This window comes from Calliopsis andreniformis, chromosome 1, assembly GCF_051401765.1.
Source record: "Calliopsis andreniformis isolate RMS-2024a chromosome 1, iyCalAndr_principal, whole genome shotgun sequence".
Classification (NCBI taxonomy): Eukaryota; Metazoa; Arthropoda; class Insecta; order Hymenoptera; family Andrenidae; genus Calliopsis; species Calliopsis andreniformis.
In genome coordinates, this window is record NC_135062.1 from 16220738 (window position 1) to 16248553 (window position 27816).

General features: G+C 43.9%; 1 protein-coding gene across 1 annotated transcript in view; it reads right to left on the reverse strand.

The window, feature by feature from the left end:
- Positions 1 to 393: 393 nt before the first annotated feature.
- Positions 394 to 27816, reverse strand: part of LOC143178980 (uncharacterized) — a 161715-nt gene continuing 134292 nt past the window's right edge. The window contains exons 2-8 of the mRNA XM_076377935.1: positions 14347 to 18311; positions 11196 to 11321; positions 10543 to 10653; positions 9691 to 9877; positions 5197 to 5378; positions 1103 to 1343; positions 394 to 641 (exon numbers count right to left, since the gene is read on the reverse strand). Coding sequence (XP_076234050.1) covers positions 394 to 641; positions 1103 to 1343; positions 5197 to 5378; positions 9691 to 9877; positions 10543 to 10653; positions 11196 to 11321; positions 14347 to 18311 — 5060 coding nt within the window. The remainder of the gene's footprint in view (positions 642 to 1102; positions 1344 to 5196; positions 5379 to 9690; positions 9878 to 10542; positions 10654 to 11195; positions 11322 to 14346; positions 18312 to 27816) is intronic.

Here is a 27816-nt window from a genome sequence, read left to right on the forward strand (position 1 = left end):
ATTTCTCCCATGACAGAAAAATTCGCAACCCAAAGCAACAATCAACCAACTAAGTACACTCAGTCTTGTCTACAAAACCACACGCAATGAAAAAAAAAAAGGAAAAAGAGAAAATGCCATCATAAATCACATTCACTCACACATGCAACGGCCTTCGGCTCCCAGCAGTCTCCAAACACGTTCAGAAAAGTCAATCTTCTCGGACGATTCGCGAAGAGTCCCACAGTCTTCGTGAGAACTTTGTTTCGCGAGAACTCCATCGAGGACAGTCGACTCATCCCTGTGCACCGACCAAAGATCGACTGTCCTGGAATCGTCCCCTATCCTCCTCTGGACGAGGAAAACGGGGATCATCGAAAATCGATTTCAGTTCGATTTCTCTAGCGTCAAGTTTCAATCGGTACACTCAGAGGCGAAACTCTCGAGATCGACGTAGTGCCCGTTCATGTTGTCCTCGAGGAGCTGCGCCAGATCCCTCCTGAGTGTTTGGAACTCAGGCCTGCGGTCTGGGTCGGCGTGCCAACATCGGGATATCACCCTGAACAGTTCGCTTCGACAGTGCGAAGGCCTCTCCAGTCGATAACCATTCTGCACGTTCCGCATGACGTCCCGTGCCGTCATATCCGGGTACGGTGTCGAACCTGTGGACATAGGATTTAGTCCTGTTAGATGGTGATTCTACATGCTAAACTGAGGAGAAAATCAAGAATAACGAAATTGTATTTGAGACTTCCTTTCAGAGTTATTCAGCGCTAGAGACGCCTCAAGCGTGTCTGACTAGGGACTCATTCTACTTACACCGCTGGAGTCTGGCTAGCGCGCGAGGACAGTAGAATGAGACCTAGGTCAGACATATTTTAATCTCTGAAAGGGCGCTTTAAATACAGTTTCAGTATTGTTTAACATCTTCACAGTTCCATGACCCGTATGTGGGTCAGGGACATTCTATCTATGATTCCTGGCGATATTTTCACCAAATTCTTCAATTTATGTCAGAAGGATATGTACCATACTTCAGCAAAAATTGCATCGCGTTTCTAAATGTAGGAGTGACTCCATTTTTTTGAGATCAGTGCAGAAGCCTTAAGTAGTAGAGACTCACCTAGAGTGACGATCTCCCACATCAATATCCCAAAGCTCCACACATCGGTCTTCGTGGTGAAGAGGGAGTAGATGAGGGACTCAGGTGCCATCCACCTGATGGGCAGAGCGTTTCTCCCATGCCTGGTCTCGATCACCTCCCCGTCCTCGTTCGCGAATCTCGACATGCCGAAGTCCGCGATCTTGCAGAGCTTGTTGTGGTCCACCAACACGTTCCTCGCGGCGAGATCACGGTGGATGATCTGCGAAACCGTGGGCACAGGTTCATCGACGGCAGTTCTTTTTCTTTTTTGCGACCACAGGTGGACGTCCTGTTACGCAACCGCGTCACGCGGTGTCGCGTGACAGGATGCGCGAAATTATACCTTCGCTCCTCGTTCCTGCCGCCAAGACACTCGACTTCACAAGCTCGCTTCGCCTCTTTCAAGTGAATTTACGAGACGAACTTTACGACGACGCGGAATTCAAGCTCCGTAACACGGAGGCAACCACGCGTTATTGCTTGTTATTATTTATTACGTCCGCTTGATTTATCGCGTATTTATCGACGCACGCCGCTGCTTTATCGCGGAAGCTGACACTTGATTTACTTCAGCGTTCATTGACTCGAATTACGGATATGTAATTGATGGATGGCTTTTGATTTTCACGGGGCTTCACATTTTTCTGAGGTGAAATTATCATTTTGGCAGGGCTCTTCTGCTTTTTAGCAGTTGCAATTAGAAACGTGAGTAGGTATTTATTGCAGTGGAATTTGCATTTTTGAGAAGATTGGGTAGCTCTCCTGCTACTATTTGAAGAATATCAAATATCAGATAGCCTGGTAGTCTGATAGTCTATTGGAATACAAGCAATCGTTCGATTCTGAATGCACGCTACATTATATCTATCAATCGACTGGCCTCAGAGCACTTATGCTCCTTATAATGTAATAGCATCCCCTGTTCCGATATTTTATTCGACCTCGCGCATCTCGAGCTCGTATCGTCTGCAGCTTCCACTTTCAATTAACCGTACAATGTGTATCGACCTCGAGAGGGAGCTATTTCTACGAAGTCATATATAATCTTTGATTGAAATCGACATCCCGCCTCGGTTGCTCTCGAGTCGTCCTTCCAACGACGAGCATAGGATACTGATTTCGATCGAGACTTCGCTGGCTGCTGCCCCGAGCGCACATACATCTCATAACCGGTCGGCGATGATGCTTAACTATTTTACATTTTTAATTTCGTAATCGGCTTGGGCTTGCTACCGATCATCTAAGATCATTGAAGTTTAATAATGGTACAGTCTCTGTACATGGTATACCTGAACGACATGAATTGAATTTGAGATGCTGCAAGAAGAATTTCTCTTTGAAATCAAGAATGAAATTAATACACTTCAGGTGACTACACCTTGGAAGCTGCTTCAAAAGATAGGAATCCTCACGATGGTAACTCTTCCATTCTTAGCTCCCTCGACTATCTAATAGCTAAAAAAAGAAGAGGCTGAGTAGAATCGAGGCTGAATAATAAAAGGTTGATATCCTTCTTCCTGTCGAAGTAGAAGGGAAGTGTACAGATGTACAAGGCAAACATGAATGAATTCGAGTTATCTACCATGCAGGATTGAACGTCAATGGAGTGCAACGATTCTGTTCAAGAAGTAGACCTCGATTTGTTATTCTAATGCTTTGACGAAGGAAATCGCCTTGTGAAGGATGAAGGAAAGATGGCTCGAGTGAACCTCGGGCAGATGAATTATGGAAATGAGGAAGATATGTATCAAATACTTAGGATGCATTCGTGCTACGTAATCCTAAAGACGCTTTGCAACTTCACTTCTTAGTCATACCCCCCTCTACCGTATTTTCAGTATTATTTCTCTTTCTATTATTATTTCACAGCAAATTATTTTCTTTTAATTTCATACGTTTCTTCTTTTAATCCTAAAAAAATTATGAGAAATTTTAACTATTTCTGTCAGGTATTCGTGGAAATTGGAAGCATCAAGCACATTCCACGAGTTCAACGAGTCAAGTAAAAAAAGGTTTGATACTCCTCAGGCTGGCGTGAGCACTACCGTTCTCTTCCGGTAAACGATTATCGTTCGCTAACTTCAGAAAATTAGCTTTCGCGCGGTAATTCTTCGAAGCAATTACAAGAATGTTGGTAATTCGACATTCGAGGAAAATAATCACGGACGTGTTTTATCTGGCTTTCGTCCTCGCGAAAATAGCAAGAATATCCTCTAATCGATGGATCACCTTCGCGAATACCACTACGATTATTACCCCTCGCTGACATAAATATCTGTCTGTACATTGCATTAGTATATTCGATGTCAGTGACAGAGGTCCCTCGTCCCTGGGATATTCCTAGCATTCCTTTTTGGGTTCGATAAAGTGCAACAGTCTGGCGTGAAAAAAGATTGAAAAATTCTACAGGTTATTTTAAGTATCACTAATTAAATAGCCAGAGGAAAATCAAGGAGAATTTTTAGCTGAACGATAAGAGGAATAAGAGAATATTGGCGAAACAGAAAGCTACGAAGTGGACTGATGCAAAACATGAGCGGTTAAGCCTCGCTGGTGCTACTAAAAAAACCCTATTATGCGTCTGTAGGTGCATAAAGATATTTATTTTACGTTTCTGAAAGGACCATCCTGTCACATAGAACGGAAGAGCTATAATCGCAACGTTCGAAGGACTCGTGTCATCTATTTGCATTATCAACCTCGAGGCGCGCCTGTTCCTTTTCCAAATCTCTAAAACCGAGCAAAAACTTGATCTTCCTGTGAGTGTTGGATTTTCGAAGGCGCTTCTAGTCTCTCTAATTTACAGAGGGCATTTGTAATCATGAGTTCCTGCGCCAGGACTTTACATTCCCAAGAACTTCTACATTTCTCCAAAAATATCGAAACTAAATTTACAGAAGGAATAAATTTGTAAAAGTTTGCGAGAAAACACAATGATCTCTATCGAGGACAAAATTTATAGTTATCGAGTTTAATTCCTCGATAATTAAAATACTAAATGAACCACGTCGTTCGACATTCCTATGGCAGCAAAGAAATGGCTCGAGACACGAATGCAAAAGAGCCGTGAAACTAGTTTTCGAAGGGACTGGATGGCAAGAGGATCTTCTCACAAAACGCGTGGCATCTTGCCCCAAAATTCGACAGAAGACGAACGGTGTAATTGATACAAACGTCTTCGCGTGTTGCTGCTAATGGAAGTTTATTGCCTCTGCCACGCAGCGTTCTCAAAGGGTGGTCGAACGACTTGTTCTCGAATTCGTCGGTGTCGAATACACTACGAACCACATTTTTGCCCACTGACACGAATTCACCTGGCAAAATAGTCCTTCGACGATGCCCCGTCGTTCTCGGGATCGTTAAGACACTAGGAAAATATTTGAGGTACAAATACTGATGTCCTGTTTGTCAAACCATCCGTTCCTTTTTGGCGATCTTACGAAAAATAAAAGTTAAGTCCTCAACTTTCAGCATGATATGCAGAGGTATCTTTAAGCTTCAGTACAAGGCTATAAAATCAGGGACAGCAAAACGTTCGATGAAAAATCGAAGCTTATACAACTCTTTTTTCTTTTGATCGAACCGGATTTATTGACTGATCCAGATTCGAGAAGAATTAAGAACAGGTTCGACCTGCAGTGAAGTAGCAACAGCAGAGGCAATACTTCGATATAATATCGCAATAAATAGACGCTGTCGGTCGAGATGCGGAGACTGGGCACGCGAGGATACAAAATCGTAATAAATTTTCAAGCAACACCGAGAGATCTCGTAACAGTGACCGAAGTACAGATAAGACCGGTGTTAATTTAAGATAAGCTCACCCACGAAAGACAAGGCACTTCAATATTTTAAGATTTTTGATGATTATACAGGGGACACTGACACATACGAAGCCATATAAAAAAATCTACAAAAATCTCTGTTGATCAGACACAAGAATTCTGGTTTTTCCTGTTCTCTTAACACCAGTCGACTAATTTTAATAAAATCTCGTGGGTATGCTAGAATATCTAGCCAAATAAAAACTGAATCACGAATCTACAAATGAAGAAACCAAGAAGAAAGCTCACCTTTTTCGATGCCAGATATTCCATGCCCCTCGCCACGCAATAGCCGAAGACAGTGAGATCCCTGGATGTCAGCGCAGCAGAGTCCTCGCTGAAGTTATAGAAATCCTGCCTGGTTCGGTGGTCACGCAGGTAGGCCAACAATTTCCCATACATAACGTACTCGAGTATGAGATAATGAGGTTCTGCGAACAACACCGATTACGTAATTAATACCAAATCGACCAGCCCTAAAGCATCGTGAAATTACTGTTGGGCCAGCGTTAACAGAGTACAGAGGTAGAGGAAGCGTGCAAAGGATTAGAGGACCACATGGCGAGAACATGAAGGAGCTGTACTGTAGGGAGGCTCTGGAAGTAATTTAACCAGAGCACTTTCGGGCCCCCGTTGGGCAGTACCCGCCTGATTGTAACTTATGGGCCCACTTTTACTGGCCCCACGAGCTCGTAACTCACATATTAGGCTAGCATTACTGGCTCTAATAACTTCAGTTTGTTAAGAAGCATTTCTTTTCTGGTGGACATCGCCCCTCGCCAACGTGTCACAATATTTGCATGTTTGGACGCGTGGTGATATTCGTGATTATTCGAGTTACAGTGAAGGCTGACTATGTGGCAGAGTGATTCTTGAGTTAACGACTTTATTCTTGAGAGGGAGGATGTCGGAACTGTATGATAGGAAGACATAAAGTGAAGTGAGATATGTTGGCGGAGATTTATGAGGTCATGTGCAGACTATGGGTCTGTGTGACACGGTACTGATGACCTAGGATCGATGGAGCAGGTTGTAGGTGTCTTCTGAGCGTGTAGCAATCGATATGAATGACAGCTGGGGGATGAAAATTGATAGAAAGGTTTCTTAGACACGCGAGGACTGATATTGACTGGGCTTTTAAAATTCTAGGGTCAAAGTTCATAGTAAAGGTCCAAACTCTAGAGTTCACTACTTGAAGAACCTGAGTTAAGATCCAAAATCCATAGACCAAAGCTTAAAGTGAAATGTCTAGCTCCAGGGTGCAAAATTCAATTACTTCACACTAATCGAACACTAAGTGACATGGTAACTATTTAATGCTTCATGTTATATACAAATTGACTTATAATTTGCAATAAAACGAACCTAAAGGAGTAATTAATGATAATTGTCACGCACCAGGCACACGTGTAGTACTCCTTTACATAATCTAATGCAGACGCGTATCTGTTCGTCAGACAATTAATTTCTCGGATAGCTTGCAATTAGTATGTATGTATGCACTATTTACACCCTCAGAACAGGAATAAATAAACGAAATAATGTGTGCATAAGCCACTATGGGATAATTTCATTTCCATAATTAGTAGTTAACTGTCCGCTATTATCGTAGCTACAGAACTACATGATGACATCGTTTCCTTCAGCAGAAATATAAAGTAATTCCACTGAATTCCACTGTTCTAACATAACGACCAAATAATTCTTTCTACACACACGTAATTGCCTAATCAAACACCACAACTGTTTCAACTTAGCAAACGTGTGTTAAGCAGCGAAGAATACCTTCGATGTTGAGCTCGCACGTGACAGTGGGCGTTTGAATACTATCATTTAGCACAAAACGAAGCCTATCTTCCCACAAGTTCTTGTTCCCGACTTGTTGCTCGAGCTTTTTAGCATAAAACGAGAGGGTAGGATTATACGAGGCTGGAGCATGTGCCTGGAGCTCCATGTTTCTCGGAATTATCGGCCGTATGAGACATAGACAGCTCGTTTGCTGAAATAGCGCACCTGTGTCTGAAAGGACGACACATTATCAAAGAGCCTTGCCCTTTCAGTACAATTTTTTGTTCGGAAGAATAATGGGAGTCCCTGGACCAAGGCTTTACGTTTCATGCGCGTTCGAACGTTCGATGGGCCTTCGGTACCTTTTTCATTTTTTGTCGAGAGTCGTTAGAAAGGGCGTACCCTTTGACGAGACTCGAGCGTCAAGGGACGAAAACGTCGCGAGAGGAATCTGAGCGCGCCCACCAGGACCGAAACGATAAATACGGGGGGCCAGGATTCAGATGCCGTAAATCTTGCGAGGAGGACCTCGCGGCTGTGTTTTTTCTTCCATGCGACCGGGACGAGGAGTCCTTCAAGGTGGTGCGCCAAAGGGGAACACGCTTCGTCCTCAACAAGCCCTAATAATCGTCGACAATTACGAGAATGGCCCTATCAAAAATGTTTTCCTTTTTTATAATCCCTTCGAAGCTGCAAGCTCAATTTTTGTGAAAAAAAAAGGGAATGAATTTTTTCTTCAATTTTATAGTGTACCTAGTTTTCGGAATGTACACTGATCTGCATACTCATGAATAAAGGATTGAGTTCCAATAAAATAAACGTCAATTAATCCAACTATTTCCCCTTGTAAAATTCCAAGAAATATTCCAGTGTTCTTTTAAGGAAACACGAAATCCTGAGCCTTTCGAAAAATAATTCCACGAAGGGGAATTAAATTTCATGTTACTCCTAGATCAGCTCTCGACGCATTAGCATACAATCGCGAAAAAGAATAGGGCACGCATAAATATCTGCTAGGAGGACAGGGGGAAGGGCGAAACGACATCAAATCCAAATCGACGTTCATGCAGACCGATCGTATCGATATGCCGACGTTTTCTCCCTCAACCCCATAAGAACGATCATTTCGCGGACTTAATAGACGTATTGTGCCACGGGGATCGTCGTCGTGAGGACGTGTATGGAAATTTATACGATGAGAGCGATGATACCGACGAGTCTGGGACGAAAGACGTATAATGGGCCTCCCCCTTTTGGGCCCAGCACGACTAAAACCTTTGGGATTGTCTCTTGTCCAGAGTTTTGATGTCTCAAGCACACATTTGTCTCTAATGGCAAAGTGTGTCCATTGACAAAACCATATCGGAGGAATATGATGAAAAAGAATTCTATTTGCTCAATTGTCTGCTTGTTATTTCAGCAGTTGCATGGAATCGATAATGGGGTACACGAAACACTTGTCGTCTATTGATTGGAACTTACGTCATGCCAAATTACAAGCTACGTTGAAAAATGTCCATTGCTCAATTATGTTCTTTTGATGCGAGAGAACTATTATATTACAATTAACTGGAAAACGATAAGAAATAGGTAATTATCGACCACTTTGTATTTCACTTCCTGTGTACCTGCGTGAATTTCCAGTGTCATGTTACAAAACAACGTTTCTTTTCTCTGAGTTTCAAGGACGTAGCTAGAGGTAATGATAACAGACATGTGACACCAAGGAATTGGAATTCGCTGAAGTTTGCGAAATTGAAGCGAGCGATGAATAAACCTTGCCTTCTCGAGAGTGGTTGAAAAGATATATTAAAATCCACAGAACGTATTTTATATAATTGTTCCATTAGAAAAAGATTGAAAAATCAAGTAGTAGAGTCAACGTCAATCTGTCGTTCGGACTTCGCGGAGGCTGATTCCCCAGAATCATTGCTCAATTACTATCAGAATGATGGCGTGTAAATCTGTCAAGTCCTCTGGAGGACGGACGATCGATGTTCCTTTTATTTGCAAAACAATAGCGCGTGCACGTATATCAATATGATTACAGTGGTTGTGTTCCAAGAAGAGAAAAAAACGTGACAACTATGGTTGACTCAATGACAAAGAATGCTTCCATTGCGATTCCCTAATGACTTCAATGTACATATAATACAATCTTACGAGTGATCGTCGAAAACGAAGAATCGTAAATAATCAAAGATACGTCCGATTCGCGGGAGATAAGTGAAACTGCATTTACGACAGCCTGTTGGTATTTGTTTCATGGACTCAGAGCGAGCAAAATGCATTGCTCATGCAAGATGGCCCAATTCGATTTGAAAAGGCATCGACGTAAGAAAGAAAACTTCATAAATATTTAAATAAAATCTCATTGAGTTGAAAGTATCAAAGCTACCTGTACAAAATATTTTTCTTTGCAAAATAAAATATAAAATATTACGAGATGAAGCTTATAAGACAATTAGTAACAATTATGGCGTTGTAAAAATTGGAGAATAGCGAATGGCCACGTTCCAAACAAACGGACCGTCTCCTCGAGCTTTGATTACTTAATCATCATCAGCTGCAATCTATGGGATCTCAGTCAGAGAACTGGTACTTGAAACGCTGCTAGTTTTTACGAAGCTTTACGTCAATGTCCGTAAAGGCACTACCAAGGATAAGTGTTCTGCACACTCAGACATGTAGTAAGAGGTCTCAAAGACGCACAAAGCAAAAATAAACATAATTGTTAATCTTTTAGCTGCGGTTTATCATACGCGAAGATGGTTAATAAAAAGAAATTGACTTTGCTCAAGAGAATTACTTTAAGAGTTGCTCTGCAGTTACAGATTATAATGATCAGATATATACAGATTAATGATCGATGGAAAATAAAAAACGTTCTACTAGAGAGGCAACCATAGAAGCACTGGTGAAAGGTTATTGACAAGAAGCCTTATCGAAACTTACCCTGCTCGGTGCAACAACCCAGGAGAGTCACAACGTTTGGATGACTGCCAAGCTGCTGCATAATTTCGAGCTCTCGAACTAGGTCCTCTTTCTCTCGATCGGAAGCACCTTCTTTGACTGTCTTTACGGCCACCAAACGAGTCGTTCCTTGATGACCTGTCAGATCGTCTGCTTCAGCCTTCCAGACCTGGATAATTGAAAAATAGGACGTGAGCACGGCTTTCTAATTCCATTTTAATTATCAACTTAATCATTTTGCACGAAACAAAAGACAACCGATTTCCGCACGTAAAATTATGTAACAAATTAGTAAAATCTAAGCTAATAGTCTTAAATTATCTTCTGCTATTAATTATAGTACCATTAACATTTTTCCAATGAGGATTACTTACTCAAATTCTTACGCAAAAAATAATCGTAAGACGATAGTGTATTACAGCTAATTAGATACTTCTAAAAATTCCACCTAATTGGAAATTTCATACAGTGAACATCCCGAATATCTAAATTACAAGACGCAAAAACTTTTGAAGATTTGCACAGACTATGTTCATATGACACAACATGTCTTAAGAGGTTTCTAGGAATAATTACGTAACCAGTGATCCAACGATCAAATGCAAAACATAAAATCAACAGACAGTCAAATTAATTGCTCCTCTGTGTATTAGCCTGAGCAAACTCCAAACACGGAAATTTCATCAAAATACAGCGCATTGTTCGTTTCCTCAAGGATGTCGAGGCGGTTTCTTAAAGCATAATGAGAGCGCCAAAAAAGAACGTCCAGCGATTTATTATCACGCCCGAGGCTCGGCGTTTCGGTTTTGTTCAAAGCAGAAAATGAAGCCTTACCTGGCCGAAGTTTCCTTGACCGAGGACCGTCTGTAACCTAAGCTTATCTCTAGGAAACTCCCATCTGGATTCTTGCGACGACGGAGGCGGAGGCTTCTCCGCTTCGTGACACTGCGCAGCGAAAAAAGCTGGTATTGAGTCGCGAATAATAATTATTTAAAAGTGCCTGACGAATAAATCTGCGGGCAGAGTCTCTTTGATGTTTCGCGACGCGAATCAAAGCACGCCTAACATTCTATTCTTCGCGGCAGCAATTATTTGAAAATAATCAGCAAGACTCAGAAGTGGCCTTCAGGGTAGTAGAGAAATTGCAAATGCAAAGGAAAAATATCAGAGAGTACACTGATGCATGTGTAATTATCTATTAGATACATATTAGATGCATAAGTGTTTACTTTCACGTGTCAGGAGGAATGACCTGTTCACTTTGAAGGCTGAGAGAAGACTGATCGAAATGAAGGGCAAATTAATTTATGAAGAGGGGATGGTTGTGTTTCTATGGGGATTAGGAACACATTGATTACGAAAGTTTGTCACTGTAAATCATTTTTTTGACTTTTTCTACTTGAGTTATATTTGCGAATGAGTTTGACCTTTGTTCCCCTGAATTTTTTTGAAGTACAATACATGTGCAAAAAGGAGTCTGCACTTACCAAGTGCTGTATCCTCGGTAGTTTCGTGATCGCCTTCTCGATGGACGTCTTGAAGTCGCCATTTTCAAGATTCAGCGCGTCCTTCCGGCAGCTTATCTCCGACGATGTGTCTGACTCCTCGAGCACCTGTGCATAATTAACGTCATCGTACGGACCATTTGCTTTATAAAAATTCTCCACACACGTTCCTTCATGCACTTTCTTAGCTCAGGAAATATTTCACGTTTTACTGCGCGACTAACGGCACTTTATCGGCAATCCTGTTTATTTAATTACCCGATTCGTCGACGAATGACGTATCGATTCATTAAAGCAGATACACTGCGGAAGTATATCAGACACGAATCCCGAGGATAATTCGCAGCCTGAACTTGAAAATATGCAAAGTAGTCAGTGAATATCCCCAAGCAGATAAGAACAACTTTGACGCAAATGTGATAAAAAATTGCGTAACAGTTTATTGTTTTATTGGAAAATGATTCATGGATTAACCGAGTTACTGCTCATGTAATATTTTAATGTCACTTCGAGAGAATTCCAAGTTCATATAGAAACGTACAAAAGAAATTTACACTAATATTTAACTATAATAATTTTTCTTTTAAAGCAGACTGATCTACTTCTTTTGGAAAGAATCTGAAATCGAAACGCGTAAAAGATACTGTATTTGTTCGAGGAAGCCCTGGAACGGGTTTGTCCACCGTTTATTCATTTGGTCCTCACGCCTTTTCTTCTTCCCCTTCTCTCTCAGCTTTCTTTTTTACCTTCACATGACCCTTTGTACCACCGTGCAAGTTTACACTCATGAATGTCCAGTTAACCCAAAATTTATGTCCGCGATTTTTACGACCGTATTCGTTAAAAATACTCGATGTCCCAAATATTTCACGAATCGAATACCACTACGAACACACTCGTGAAAATAAATCCAAGAAGGATCGAGATGCCATTAACCTTTGGCAGGATACACGATAGAGTACATTTTTTACGCCATAAAAATGATTGACCAAGATGATGCAGTTTTCTGGATGATTTTTCCTCGATGGAAACGAGAGATTGCAAATGAGCTAATTTTTCAATCTCCAGGTGCGAATTCACAACATCCTTTACAAGAGATAATCACAATTAAACGCTCGTTGAAGACAATACTGCGAACAATCATTGGATTATATAATTCTCTATTTATTTTCCCATTATCGTAAAGCATTATGCTATCCAGTAAATCTAGGAATGCAAAACGCTAAAGGAAAATGAGTAATCGTCTTTAGACAATAAGCCTACAAATCACGATTGTTTATAGACCGTTCACAGTGAAACATTGGCAAACATTCGTGTGTTATGAAGATTCTTCGGTGACCGAATCTGTTTCTGGTCAGTTCGAGAATGAATAAATAATTCAGGAAAGACAAGGATCATGTTATGCATTCTGTTTTATTTTTTATATTTTGGTAATTAGTACCCTTTAATTTCGATGTCTTATATACCATTGTTGACCTTTTTTAACATTTTAAAAGCAAGAATCATGGAAATATGCTTGGAAGTGTGAAATCAGTAATAAATTTATACATGATTTGTTCTTTTTGTTAAGAATCCTGCTCGTTTCCATATCATCCGTAAACAAGCAAAAAGCGTGAATAAGTGAATGAAATTGAAAATATTGGAAACCACTCTTCTTTCTCTGATAGAAAATGGTGGCTCATGCCACCATTTCTCTTTAATCTACAAAGACATTTTCTACCATTTCTCCTTAATCGACCATGGCACTAAACTCATAAAAAATGACTAGTCATTCAATAATTTCACTTTTCATATCCTTACAAGATATTTCACTTTCGAGCAACAAAAAATACCTTGCAGATCTCCCAGACCACAGCTCCCAAAATAAAACCAAAAGTAAAATTTCAATGCACTTGCTAAGAGTCTCCTTTCTGGAACTCACCAAACGAGAAACTGAAACTCCTGTTATTATCATCCGAAAATTTTCCAGATCCCCCCACACCACTTCCATCAGAACTCATCGCACGTGTCTTAATATATCGCACAAGTCGCTAACTAGATCTCTCAGCACAGTGGTCAAAATCCAATTTCCGCTCAATTAATATCCCACGCACGGAACCACTTCGAGGCGGCACCTTCAAGCCAATTATCGATACGATGGTATACACATGTGAACCATTTCGCGAGATAAGGCGAAAGCCCTCGGTTAATGGCCAGATGATAAATGTTCCAGCGCGATGATAATCCGCAGGCTGCGTAACGGTACATAAGTGGCACCGCCATACGATTTCGCGTCTCGATTCAGCGATCATCGGGCCAGATACGCTGTACGGTACACAATCGTAAATCAAAGTTTTTTGTCGAGATAATGTTCTTGGTCAGCAGGGTCTCGAGAGGAAATTACAAGCGACGGACAGGGATCGCGGCGAATAAAAATGAAACGATTACAAGTTCAAGGATGCCATTCAAGAGTGCTCTTCCTCTGGAAGAATTGCCTCAACTACACTCCCTATCCATCAAATATAGCTCATCAGGTATACTATAAAATCCATCGAGGTTTATCATGGAACATTCCAAACTGTGTTTTTCGTTTTCTTCGAGCATGACCTAGAAACTCGTTTTCAGGAAAAGGCGCGCTGAAAACTAATGCGTCTGTCTGTCACTGGACGCTTCTACTTACGCAGCAGAACCTGCGCGGTGGCAGTATTGTGATTGGGCAATATGTGTAGTTTTTTCTGAATTCTTCTGGATCTTTCTACATTTCCAGATTTTTTAATGTTTAATAACTACGCGTAAGTAGAATTATCCCTCTATAGACAGACACCTATCCATCTAATCCTAATTACATACGACCTCATTATATCTGTAAAATCATATTATCTACGCATTTTCCTTCTACTTTCACACAAGAAATATATTATCTTATACGACAAAAGAAAGATTCACTATACTACTGCTCCGAAATTCTACTCCATAAGTAACGAGGTCAGTGACACCAGCTCCTACACCTCCACAAACTTTCACGCGAGGAGTCTGACCACAGAGAGTACCAAAGCCATCACAGGACCACTTTCATTCGACCTATATTACGCACGCTTTCTAAGATCCCAACGGTACTTGTGCCCAACCGCTATGACCTAAATTCACCACTCACCTTACGATTCCTAAGTATCAGTCTTCTAAGGATAAGTCCAACGCCGACGGCGATAGGGAAGACGACCAGGGTCGCCAGGATGTAGCTGACCACAGCAACAGTCTCCTGCGATGCGATCGCGTCCCCATCGTGCCTCTTCGATATCACTTCACTGATATTCACCGACTCCCTCGGACTAACCGATATCAGTCCAGTCTCGAAGAACGTCCTGTTCAGTTCGCTAGGATACACCGAGACGTTGTACTCTGGCAGCATGGTAGGGTGGTAACTTGGCCTGTGCCTGGTCCTGTTCGAGGACCCTCTGCCAGGACCCGACGGTGGGACCTGCGAAGACGACTCGCGACTGTCTTCGTGCTTGTCCTTCCTGACTGGCTCGGAAACGGGGACACGAGTGGTGCTGGGAGCATCAGTCGCTGGACCTTTCGTGGTAACCGAGTCGTTGGTTTTCTCGGTCGTTCTGGAAACTTGCGGCCGCCTCGCGTCCACCGGAAGCTCCACTCGTCGTTCCGTTCCCCTGGCGAACGAGTTCATCGCGCCGCTGTTGTTGAAGATGTCTGACGTGTTGTACAGGTGCATTATAGGCAGCACGTCGTCTTTGTCCTTCGATTTGTCCGACAGGTTCCGCGCCCTGACTTCCGGCGACCTCTCACCCGATACGCGCTTCCCAGACTCCTCCGCGTGGGCGTCCTTCGAATCGATCACAGCACTTTGGTCCCCTGGAACTGTAGACATCTCTATCTGCACTGTCGTCGCGGAAGCTTCTGTCGTAGTTGACACAGTGGTCGCGTCCTTGGACCTGTACATCTTCTGGATCTCTGAAGGGTCCAGGTTCCCCATCCCAAAAGACTTGTTTGGCTCGGTCGTTTTGGTATCCGTCACTCGGCCCACAGGTTCCATCGCGCTGAAAGTGGAAGTCTCGGGGCGAGTCGTTTCCGCGATTATTCTAGGCGTAACTGGAAAAACTGGCGGCGGCATTGCTGTCGTGCTGGACGTCGTTTCTTTGGGCTCAGTCGTTTCGACTGACGCGGTCACTGTCACGGTCGACGAACTACTTCCGTCGTCGCTGGCAGCGTTCTCAATGGGCGCGTTGCCACCACTCGCAGGGACACTTTCATCGTCACTGCGCGACGCGTTAGCTTTGTCTTTGGTATCAGTCTCGACGATCCCACTCATCGACGTCACCACCTCGGTCAAGTTACTGCCATCCTCCTCGGTGGTATTCACGACAGGGGTAGTCAACTCGACAGTCGCCGAAATCTGCTCCATGGTGACACTCTCCACCGTCATGTTTCCTACGATAGCCTCACTCGTCAGGTTCACAGGTTCACGGAATCCTCGTCCTCGCACCTCATCCTCCAAGATCTCCTTCCCCGATCGCTTCTTCCCCCCAGTGGAAGCATTCACCGCACGAAAGCCCTCCTCCACGCTCTTACCCCCTTTCACCCTTCGGCCAGAGAACACAATCTGGCCATTTGCCAGCCTCCGTCTCTTATTAATCACCGAAGCAGCGTCTTCCTCGCCGTTCGCCCCGATCCGTTGATTGAGCACCGCGCTGGCCGACTTCCTGAGGAGCCTCCTGTCCCCGAATCCCTCTAGGTCCGTGTTCCTGGTCTTAGTGTGATTCCATCGGACGGCGCCTCTGCTGGCCACTTCCGTCTGCTTGCTGGCCGACCTCGGCCCGCTCTTGTTTACGGTCAGCTGCGGCGAGGTTCTGTTCACCGCGCGCTCCTCCAGCTGCGCCGCGACTGTGACGACTTTCCTCTGTCGTTCCCCCACCAGGATAGCAGGGCTCGCTCCACCGGCTGCGACTGCTTCGACGGTCGTGCCGGCACTGAGTTCCGCCGGCGCGAGGGCCGCCTCTATACCACTACCGGCACGAGGAAGCTGAAGAGACGGCGGCGGTGGCTGACGCCGCTGCGCCGATCCGGTCGTTATCTCGGTCGTACCGCTGCTCCGCTCGGGGCCTCCTTGCTCCTCTCTGCTTAGCCCAGGTCCGGTGTAGTTGCGCAACAGCCGCGTCACGTTCGTTATCGTGTAAGCGTACACGTGCTGCTGTTGTTCCTGATGTCGATGCTGTTCCTGATCCCCATCCCTGCTCTCCCTGTCCTCTGCCAGCCTCTGCTCCTTCTGACGACCCTTGGACCGCGCTCCCTCGGTCGCTGGGTCGACCGCCGCGGTCGTCGCCGGCGTCGAGCCTTTCAGACTGGGAACATCGCCGGAAGCGACGCCGCGAACTCGTTCCTCCGCGGAATCGACCGGTTTAACGGTATACTTCTCCGCTGCGCCTGTGCCGATCGCGAAACTCTGCCCCAGGCTGCCCTCGGTTACGATTATCCTCAGAGTGGACGTCTCTGGAGAGGTCCAGAACGCTTCGGTTGAAGATCGACTGAGCTTGTCTCTGGAGGTTGAGGTTTCGATGTTGTTGGTCTCCTTTGAGCTCGGTCGAGGCTGGTCCTGCATCTGGTTCTGCATCTGGTCTGTCATCTTAGGGAACTCGAAGTTGTTGTTAGAGTCATAGATGTCGATTCTTCTTATCCTCTGCTCCGTGTGGTCACCGTACATCTCGCTGTCAGATAAGGCTGATATACTCGAGTCCACCAAGTCGGAATGCTCATCCGCTAGATGGTGTATTTTACCAATCTTCTCGATGTCAACAGTCAGAGTGGAATTGTCAGTCTTCCTCCTCCGCGATTTCGCCACTTTCGCCTGCTCCACGCCGTTCGAGGCAGCGCTGGTCTCTGCATCTGTAGGACGATCCCTAATGCCGATTTCACTTTCCACAGGCTGGCTGTCCGCGTCCGCGGAAACAGGCTGCTGGTGCAGTATCTGGGTCGAGTTGGTCGCATTCCTGGTTTCAGCGAGCACGTGGGCCGCGACACTTCCTCTCTCGTGCAGCTGGTCCCGCGTGTTGGCGTGAGCGGACGGGTTAACGTCGCGAAACTTATCGTCGATCGAGTCTACAGCAGCGTCTATCTCCGTGGCGTTCCTACTAGTCTCTGCAATTATATTCGAGACGATAGTAGGGTCTGTGGGCCTGCTCTTTCGATAATACACCCCATTTTCAGGGCTCTTGAAAGCGTTCTTGATCTTGGACACCTTGTTCTTCTCCACGACCTGCCGCTCCACGGCAATGTTCATCTCCTCGTTGATGATCTCCTCCAGCTTGGGCACCGGAGTCGTCGTGCTGAACCTCTTCATCGAGTACCTCCTGCGCGAGCTAGTCGCGGTTGGCGCAGTCGGCGTCACCTCGACAGAGTTGTTCCCCGTGGTGTTCTGCAGCTCTGGCTGGATCTTTTGGCCGAAATACAGAAACTGCGACATGTCCTCCACTGGTATGTTGCTCTCCACAGGTCTGAAATAGTTGTACAGTGACTCTGGCATCGGTACCGTGTTCTTTTTGCGCGTCTCCGCGTCGGAAGCTTTCGGACTGCTCCCGAGCACCGATGAAGACGTCGAGACGGAAGGGGAGGAGGAGGAATTCCTATGGCTGATCGGGTAATTGCTTCTCGAGTTACCAAGGGCCGGTTTACCCTCCGAGCTTGACGCCGTGAAATTCTCGTTGCTCGGTTTTCTCGACTCCTGCTCGGCCACCTGCTCGCCTTCCAGCTCCTTCGTGACGAGCTCGATGTCCGCGTCTCTGCTCGCCAAATCTCTCACGGTTGTCCTACCCGACGATTCTGACGGCTCCTCCTCGACCCTGTGCTCGAAAGGCTTGCCGTTCGCCGACGCTGTCACGTACAGTCCGTGTCTCGTCTCTTGAACCTCCAGCATGTCCTCTTTCGCGGAGGAATCGCTCGGTCTTGGTGTGCGGTTCAGATTCCGAGATTCGATCGGTCGGTGACTTAAGACCTGTCGCCTTCTCGCGGCTAGGATGCTGCGCAGCGCTTGTTCCCTCTTCGCTTTTGACGACGGCTGCTCGGGCTGGAGGGACACGTGGGATTGACGATGATCACCGACCGGGGCATCTGGAAACAAATATTTCAAATTGAGGATACTGAGAAAGAAAGTAGTTTCAATTATTGGTTGTAATTAAGGGCGATTAATTCTAGTGGTAGATATGTAGAAATAGAAGTATCACATTTTTATCCTGCTGCAGAATTAATGGAACAGTACAGCTACTAAAATAGTAGATTTCTTTTCCCTTTTTTATGTTATTCCATTAAGTTTGTAGCATACCACGCTACTTACACAATAATAAAATTAATTTGTAGTCCTGCGTTGATCGTATATCTAGTATTTAATTTACAGTTCCCTATAAGCTTCTAAATTCTGTAGTCACTTATCCCAACCCAATAATACTGCAATTACGAGACACTAGTGCTCAATAATACTCGAAACAATATATCCGTTCCGCACGACGATCACAACGCAATCGACTCGACCACGGTTTTGCATAGAATTCGCAGGGCAACGGATCGTCTACGCTCGTTCAATGATCTCGTTCTGAATAATTGGCCGCAGTAGCGCGCCGCAGTATAATCACGACATGCAATTCCGTTTCGTTCCGGCACTATTCGTAGAGGGAAAGTTCGGGTAATGTAAACGGATCTGTAACAATGCATCTGAGAGGCAGTGGAACAGATAATCGTTACACGAGCCTGATCTACGATTTTTCTACGTTCTTGCCCACCACTGAAACTCCATGTCGATCGATAAGTCAACGCGAAACTATCTCCAGCCAACAATGATACACGATTCAGATTAATATAAAGCACATATTAATGAAGAACAAGATCTTAGAGACTACTCGTTTGAGTGCTCACTTCCATAAAATCCTGGCGACTGGAAAAAGAGGAAGAAAATGATGCGAAGTGTCGGCCACTTTGGGGACTAATTGGGATCGTTCCTGGCGATTGACGTCAGCATTCCACTGAAATTACACGGTTTGCTATTTGGCTGAAAGGGGTTAAACGGGACTGTGAATGAGAATGTATCCACTGTCTTGACTTTAAAAGAACGGGACACGTTTGTCGGGGTCGCGGATGGTTGGAGTGCTTTTGTCATTTTTTTCCTCTCTTCACAGGGCTCCAGAGACCCTGTACCGTTACTTCACGGTTCCGTACGCAACGAATGTTTGTTTCTTTGCGCTTCTTCTTCGGCTCCGTCATGCCCACTGAAATTCCTCGTCGTCACGATTCGATTAAAAACACACTTATCAAATTCGAACGTTTCGTCGCCACTGGCACCGTTACGACATCACAGAATGTTGAATTATGAGAAGCGGACTGGGTTTAATTGCTGGGATCTTTTCCTTTGCCAAAAACAAGCTCATCCTTCTGTTATTAAGAGCTATAAAAAAGTGCAATTTTAAAAAATTTTGATTAAAGGTCTTGTGAAACTATATTCAAAGTCTATACTGCTATCGGAAGTGGAATGCACTCACGACTTTAGTACCAAGCGTCGATGGAACACAGAAGCAATTACCCGAACAAGCGATTAATATCAGTGACACAAAATATCTGAGGATTGTCGCGAAAAGAACTCGGTTGATCAAGCAGCAAGGTCTAAGGTCAAGTCGCTCCGTACATGTAGACAAGAGAAGGACTTTCATCATGATCGCCAATACACATAGGCGAGAGAAAGAGAAAGGATTCGATGGTACCGTTAGTAGCATCGGAGTACAGGACTCGTTCATCGTACTCGAACTTCCGATCAGATATTACAAAAGATTTTTCTGGGGAAATTGGAACACCGATGTATCGTAGATGATCTGAGAATAGGATGGCGAGTCTTTCTAGTTCCCTCCCTGGTCTATTTCAAAAGGAAATTTAAGATCCTCTTGAGATACATAGAACATCTAAAATTCATAAAACCTTTTATTAAATTTAAATCATTTTTCTATAAACTCTGAATATAATAAAAGAGAAAAAAAAGTTTTGTATTACGAAAGATTGCAACGACTACCATACCAGTGTCGAAGAAAGAAAGCAGGGTCCCGTGTAAAGGGTTCTCGAAGCTAACGGTCCCCATCGATGAAGAAAGGATGCAAAGTCAAGTGTCAAGGTCTTGGGTCAAAGAGTAGAGTATGAAAACAGAGGAGGAAAGATCCCTATCTCGATGCGTGATACGACAAAAAGAAAAGTAGAAGGAGGGTGATAACGCCATAGCGGTATCTCAAGGTAATTACACGGTACCGGTTTCCTTATAAGCATTTACAAATAGAAGAAATCGAATCCACACGCTTCACGGATAACCCGTACCATCGGTTTGTGAACATTTTTCTGCCATTTTGTTTGCCAACTGACGATAACTGAAGATACCTTGTCAACGAGGCTCCTTGAACATTATCGCTAACACAAAGTAAATAACGAGATGACAAACATACTTGCACCGATTTATTGATATACATTTTTTTAATCTGGACTGGGAGTAGCAGAAGGGTGCTAATAATTGCGTCGATCTACCTTGAAGGTTTTGTTTGTAGTTCTGATTAGAGCAGCGCATGAAACAAGTATGTATCAATGTAAACACTTTCCAGTTTGTGTACTCACGTGCAAATACACATGGTGCATCTGGTGGAGTGGCGTTTATCGTTTCAAGGTAAGAGTACTGTCAAACAATAAAATTTTACAAAAATAAAGAAATATAGTAGGGCACACAATCTCCGTAGATAAGCGTCAGAGATAAAACTAAACAGGATTAACCAGTTCAATAACAAAAACTGAACTCCTAATGTCAAAATCTGTTTATGCCATAATCCTTTTTCAATACTGTATAAAAAAACTGTAAACAAAAAATTTAATACAGCAATATAAATTAAAGCTATCCGTTTGCGATTATAAACCATTTTCCAATATCTAGTTTTTTTCTGGAGTTCATTTCCTCCTGAATTCCACACAAAATGCTCACAAATCAGTAACACCATCGAGCAGTCCAATTAAAGTCAAGTAGTAAATCTCACGAATTCTTCCGACAACGTCAGACCACGATGCATTATTACCACGTTACCTAGCCTGCTGGTCGTCGCGATAATTTACTCTTTTCGCGTTTGCTTCCTCGAACGCCGAGGAATAAAATTTTCCCAGTAACCTACGACTATGCTGCCCCGGCGAGAATGACCGCATCAAGTACTCGCCTCTGCATGCGTACACGCATAAGTTACACGTTCCTGCGACACGTGGAAAGCAGCTTTAAACGCGTGGGGCCGCGTTCCTCCGTAAATCATCGGTGACGGGAAAAGGGACGTCTCTGTGCAGTGCTAACACAGTTGTCTCGCTGTTTTCCCGCGAACGTAAACTTTGCATACATATCTGTCGTTCTTCTTCGCGCGTTGTCAGCCTTGACCACTTCGGTTCAATGGTAGAATGTTCGATGGCATGGATGGCTTTTAGGAATTTGCTGTTGTTTGCTGGGACTGATGTTTCCTCAACAATTTTGGTCGTCTTTCAAGTTAGGAGGAAAGTTAAAAAGAATAGGAATTTGTGTGTGATTCGAATGGAATCGAAGTTTATGGAGAGATCGTTCCCCTTGGATGTTGATAAGAAAAGTAACGAGATACAGTGCATTCACGTTACATCCTGAGACACGGGTAAAGGAAGCCTCGGGGATCTCCCTTCGTGCCTTTCTCACACGCGATGCTACATCGACGTCTTCCACCCTATCGTGCGGTTAATGGGCGATTCTCGTTCCGTTCCTCTTCGAAAAATGGACCCCCTACACTCGCCATGGTGAAATAAATGGTTGCGCGAATCGTAGGAATATAACTATCTATAGACAGAGTAGGATTATGGGAACACTCGTGAAAAGTGTCTAAGATATACTACCATTTATGACGTTCCTGTAAATTATCAGGTTGTATTTATTCTCACGTATATGAGTCAAAATGTGCATAAAGGGAGACTTAAATATTAAGCAGAATAGGTCCTCTGTCTACATATTCTTCTACAAAAATATTTTTGCCCTGAATTAAACTCTTTCGACTTGTACAGATTCTCTCCCATCCACACGACCCAGAGACCCATAAACGAGCAAGTAGATACCACCCTCGCGTAACAGCCAAATCCTGCTGGCATCGAGGGGCATCCATTTCGGGCGGCACGCGGGCAGCAGTGGGAGGAAACGTGAGATCCGACACTGCCACGGCTGGGTCCTGGATCCTGAGGTCCTGAATAATGCAGACCACCTATTATCCCTTCCGGAATCGCGAGTCATCATCTGACCTTCTCCGCTCGTGCGCGAGAAATCCGACGTTGCACGGAATTCTACAGGGTTGTAGCTTGTGTCCTCTCTGTCCCGCCGTGAAACCGGAGGAACGAAGGCGAAAAAACGAGGGATAATAATAAAGGGGGAGGCAGAGGAGAGTGGCGTCGCGTAGAAGAAGGCACGAGAAGTCGTGGGTTATCGCCGCGAACGTGACCGCATAAAAGATCGTAATGTTTTATGTGAACACGTGTATAAGGGAAGGTCAGTTCTGCTCGCTCCTGTCCTCGTCCCGTTGACTCTTCCCTCCGCGCTAGGAACAGCCATTGTTCCACGAAGGAAAAGGGGACGCTCGTCGTCGGACGATGTAGCGATTATTGTTTCTTCATCGATCATTGGGACCCTTCGAAACCGTTGCTCCCTTCAATGATGTATCGTGACTCTGGGACTCTGCCTTTGCTTCGGGGAACGAGGGTGACTCGGTGCTTCTGGGGTAAGTACCTCGAGGACTGTTCTAGGTAGAGGCTACTACCACTTTCTTCATTTTTCGCTTTCGGGCTGATTCAAGGGATATACAAACGGATGTCACTTCAGTTTCATAAGAGAATCTGATATCCCTTGTTATTAGTAGTAACTGTAAATTTATTTAACAGCTGTATTTATTTTTATCATCCACGGTACAGAAACGAGAGAGAACAAATTGATTTACCGTGAAATTCCTCGAAAATTCACAGCAAGGCGAGTACCAGCGTACAGTATGTCAATATGTCGTTAATAACAGCGCCCGAGAATGAAGGCTCGCCGAATAAGGAGTGGGACAATAAAGCAGGCCTTAAGGTGACAAAGAAGTCGGATTAAACGAGGCGCAATCGAGGATTGTCCAAGCGTATTTAGTCGTTTCGCGACGCGGTTATTTCGCCATGAATTTACGACGCGTAGTCGCGAGGCGAGTAAACTTATCACGTCGAGTAATGAACACTTGTTCGTTTTAAGTAGCCGTCCAGCAATTTGTACGTCAGTCCGTGGGGCGCGCGACAAGCCCGACTTCTATCTGGCACGAATCTCGCGTCGACTCGCGATCCTCTTTTTGCGGCGCGTGTGCGCTCGCAAGCGGACTCGCGACCGCGGAGGCGTTCCGAGTCGAACGACCGAAATTCCTCGCGAGGAACGGCGCGATATGCGGCCTCCACTTAATCCTCCGACTCGCTGCACCCCTTTGATCTCTATCAAACGCCTGGATCTGGTTCGCTATCTAGCTTTTTCATTTTCTGATCCACTGGGGAAGATTTACTCGCTCACCTTCGTGCAGGGTGGCCTAGTGATTGTGGATCCAGTGTAGACGAGATGATTTATTCTTGTCTGAGGTATGCTAATACTAGGGGTAATTTAAAGTCGAATTAGTATCCAATTATCCATCGAATGGGGTGGAGATTTTTCTGAGAACACTTTTTCGTTTGCGTGGCACGTTTTGTGGGGCTGATTATGTTAATTTGGTCTGGAAGGTGAAGCAGGAGGAGTCTGGTAACTCTGTTGTACAGAGGGCAAGGTTTACGATGTTAGTAGTTTGCCTGCCTTATTTCAAACAGGCCAGGATCATAATCAGGCTTCGGTACTGTCCAGGCCTGCTTACGGAGGATAACTGGTAGGATTGCACCGTATCTATGAGTATTATCTCGGTATTTATGCCGAAGCCGAGACCTTCGTGACGACATGGATGTCACGGATAACCTTTTTTGCAGGTGGCCGAAGGAAAAGTCACTGGTCATGCGGTGGAATTCTTCCAAGCTTGTTTAAATGTTCCTTAGAAACGCTAGGGATATTAAACAACTCATTTTTAAACATTCAAATATCCAAATATTCAAAATTTCAAAATTTCAAATATTCAAATATTCAAATATTTTTAAATATTTAAAATTTAAAATTTTCAAATATTCTCATTTTTTAGAGAATCCCTACAATACTCCCACGCGCTCATATAGTCCTGAATGCAATCCTCGCTGCTGCGAGTTTGACGCAATCAAGGTCTCGCTTAATGGCCTTACGTAATAGTCTGGAAAGATGTAGATTAACGACCCGTAGAATCAGACTGGTTCTTCCTGCTCTTCTTTCGTGTTTCTCTTTTTTTATTACTGCTGTTAGTGGCATCGTTAGACAAATTTATGCAAATGTCTGCGAGGCTTCAAGTTCATGCGTGCCATTTGTTTCGGAGTCACGAACGCCCGTTAGCGTTTAAAAATCTTCTTACTCGTCTAAATTCACCAGTCATCGATAAAAAAGAAGAACGAAGACTAAAAAATTGTTATCCTCTCTCCCGAAATCAATTATACGCTTCTGTAATGAGTAAGCGATTCCTTCGTTCCAGATTTTATCAGAGAAAACAATCTCCCCTGAAAAACCATCCATTCATAATCGCTCCAGAATGCATAATGGGGCTATTCGTTAAACTCACGATACTTGCGTTAAGACATTGCTGCTTATTTGCGTTGAAGCCTGCTGAATCATCCTTGATCGCCTGAGACTTGGCAATAGGTCAACGCCAGCTTCCAGACCACTGGTTTAGCGATCAGAGAAGTCGATGTCGCGATCGTTGACCTCTTCACCTTTCTCGCTTTGCATGTACCATATTATCAGTAAAAATAATAACTTTCTTCTCCACAATTACCCAAACTTCAAAAATTCTACAGTAAAGGGAACCGAAAATTCATAGTTCTCAAAGTGACAAACATACTCTAATTGAAAACAATTAATTTAAACAAGATGGAACATCTCTGTTCGATAGGAATAATCGAAGGTTAGTTAAAAATGTTAACAAATATATTCGATGCATATATGACGCTGTCGAACAGGTCTGACCACCTGCCAGACATATTTCCTTTGCTGCATCGAATTTTTCGGACGACACTGGACAAACGACAACGCAACAGGTTACACGCTCCCCAAGAAAGTTTAACTGTATCCAAATGTTTATTGCCATGTTCTGCAACCCGTTGTGCCAGAGAAATGGTCTCGTCTAGGCGGGAAGCATGGTATTAAGAAACACAAAAAAGGAATATTGGATTTGCATGAGCCGACTGACCAATGTTCAGTCGACTTAACAGATATTTAAACGTTTCAGAAGATTTACTACAATTTGCTAACCTGAACCGACGATTTTCTTAATTTGCTGCACACCAACGTAGAATAGACTTAAAAAAAAGTGGACATGTAAACTAAATTCAGAAGAAGGCTTGGTTATTTCTTTCAAGATAAGATAGCACACGCGTCTGCTCATCTGAGTGCCTCGAATGGAAATAAACACTTCTAATCGGTACAAGGTGAATCGGCTGTTACGATTAGCAGCTATTCAATTCCAAAATAATGGGGTTCCATTGATTGCAACGAGCCCGACGAGTCTGTTATATAATTACTAATAGATTATACTTGTTCAGTGACCGGAGCGTCCTCTGTGGGAATCGTCCCGCCGGAAACGGATACACGCTTCAGGAAAGACTGAACACCACTGGAACGAGTCGTGTGTACACAGACACGGCGCAGTAGACGCATCCGCGCGTGTCTGACACGGCAATTTTATTATATATACTATGAAAGTATCTCCTGCGTGAATTTTTATGCTCTGAATGAACCTTGCATTTTATGGAAGATAAATACAGAGATATTACAAGAGAAGGTATTTACAATAAACCATCCAGCACTGGAGACAGTAAATAAACCTAACAGCTTAGAGAGAACAATGAAGTCTTTATTATAGAGGGTCAATGTCATTCCCTTCGATTCTAAAATCATTTACGAACGATAAACACACACCCACACGTGCTCGGTTAATCCCGCGGTAGTAGTTCACGATTACGCGCTGAAGATTGCATCTCTTCGGCTGCCCATTGCATAATGGGCCCACGATCCTCCATTAAATCATACATGATTCCGAAGAGAAACCGCGTGCATTTTCAGATCGCAGAAGGTGAAACTTTCGATAGACGTGATGCGTTAAAAGCCTCGTTGAGAGTGTCGATAGCTAATAATTTACTTTCATTTAGGAAAGCTTTCATTAAGGACCTTCTGTGAGAAAGGTCCTTTCGGTAGAGTTACGCAGGGGATTACGTGTCGAAGATGCTATCACCTTGAACGTTGTTACGTAAGGCTTCCAGGGACGCACAATGGGGCCCCGATGTTCCATTAAATCGTATGCAAATACCAAGAGAACAATGGAACGCGGACGGTCGGATCGACGTTCGCGAAAAGTCAGTGGTCGGCTGCCGGAACGCTTCCTGGATGTGTCGCAAGCGATCCACGGGTGCCCTGAAGAAGATCCTAGGAATTCAAGAGCGTACTTTAACCCCTCTTCCTAGTACTTTGCATACTAGTGCTTGAGTCTGAGTATCTCTCCAAAAACGCTGGCTCAGAAAACTGAAAATCCTCTACTCTGAAATACCTCGTAGGAGTACCTATTTATTTTAATTTTCGTTTAACTTTAATGGTATACTCCCACGAATCCAGTCTTAAAATAGCGAAATGTTTTGACTCCAAGTATCCCACGTATCTAAGAAGGCGAAGGTCGTCCATCATCTCTAAACGAGGAAAGTAATGATCGCCAACAGCTGTTCAGTATCGAGCATTCGTTAACACCGTCACTGCTATCTTCTTATAAAAGGAATCCCGCTAGACGCAGTGCGCACGCGGGTGTGGCTGATTGAATATAAATCATAATAAATTGTACAACAGTACAAAATTAATTTACGGGTCCGATGATTTAAGATGTTGCGTATCCTGCGTAATTGACGCCTCGTTTCCGCATTCGGTCTCCCCGACAGCCAGAGAAATCCATCTTCCTCCTAGGAATTCGCGGCGTCGTTATTTCCTACTAACGGAATTCAAAACGCTCTCCTGTGGATACGTGATCGATCGTACTCTTCTCGACGCGTTCCTCATCGTCGACAGGCTTCATAAAAATTTTTACGACTTCGTGTGCCACTTTACTCTTTCCACGGTTCGATGTGTCGCAAGTATTTCTTTTGAGGAATATTTATGATCACGTTACGCGTTGATTGTTTCAGAAAATCAATGACTATTATAATTACAAATTTAGCATAATTGAGTAGTTATGCATTGTTTTATCTTCTGGCAAAATTACGCCACCTAGTTGAAAGATATAACAGGCTGATTAATGCAAATGCTAGGGAATAGTTTAGGAAAACCGAGATTCTTTAACCACTCGGCTCACCTGGAACCTTGCGATTCTGAAGACATCTACAGAGCTTAAAGTATGGTAGATCATACTATTTAAGCACTGCGTGTTTTCCAATGATTTTTCTATGAGGGAAACATCCAAGGCAT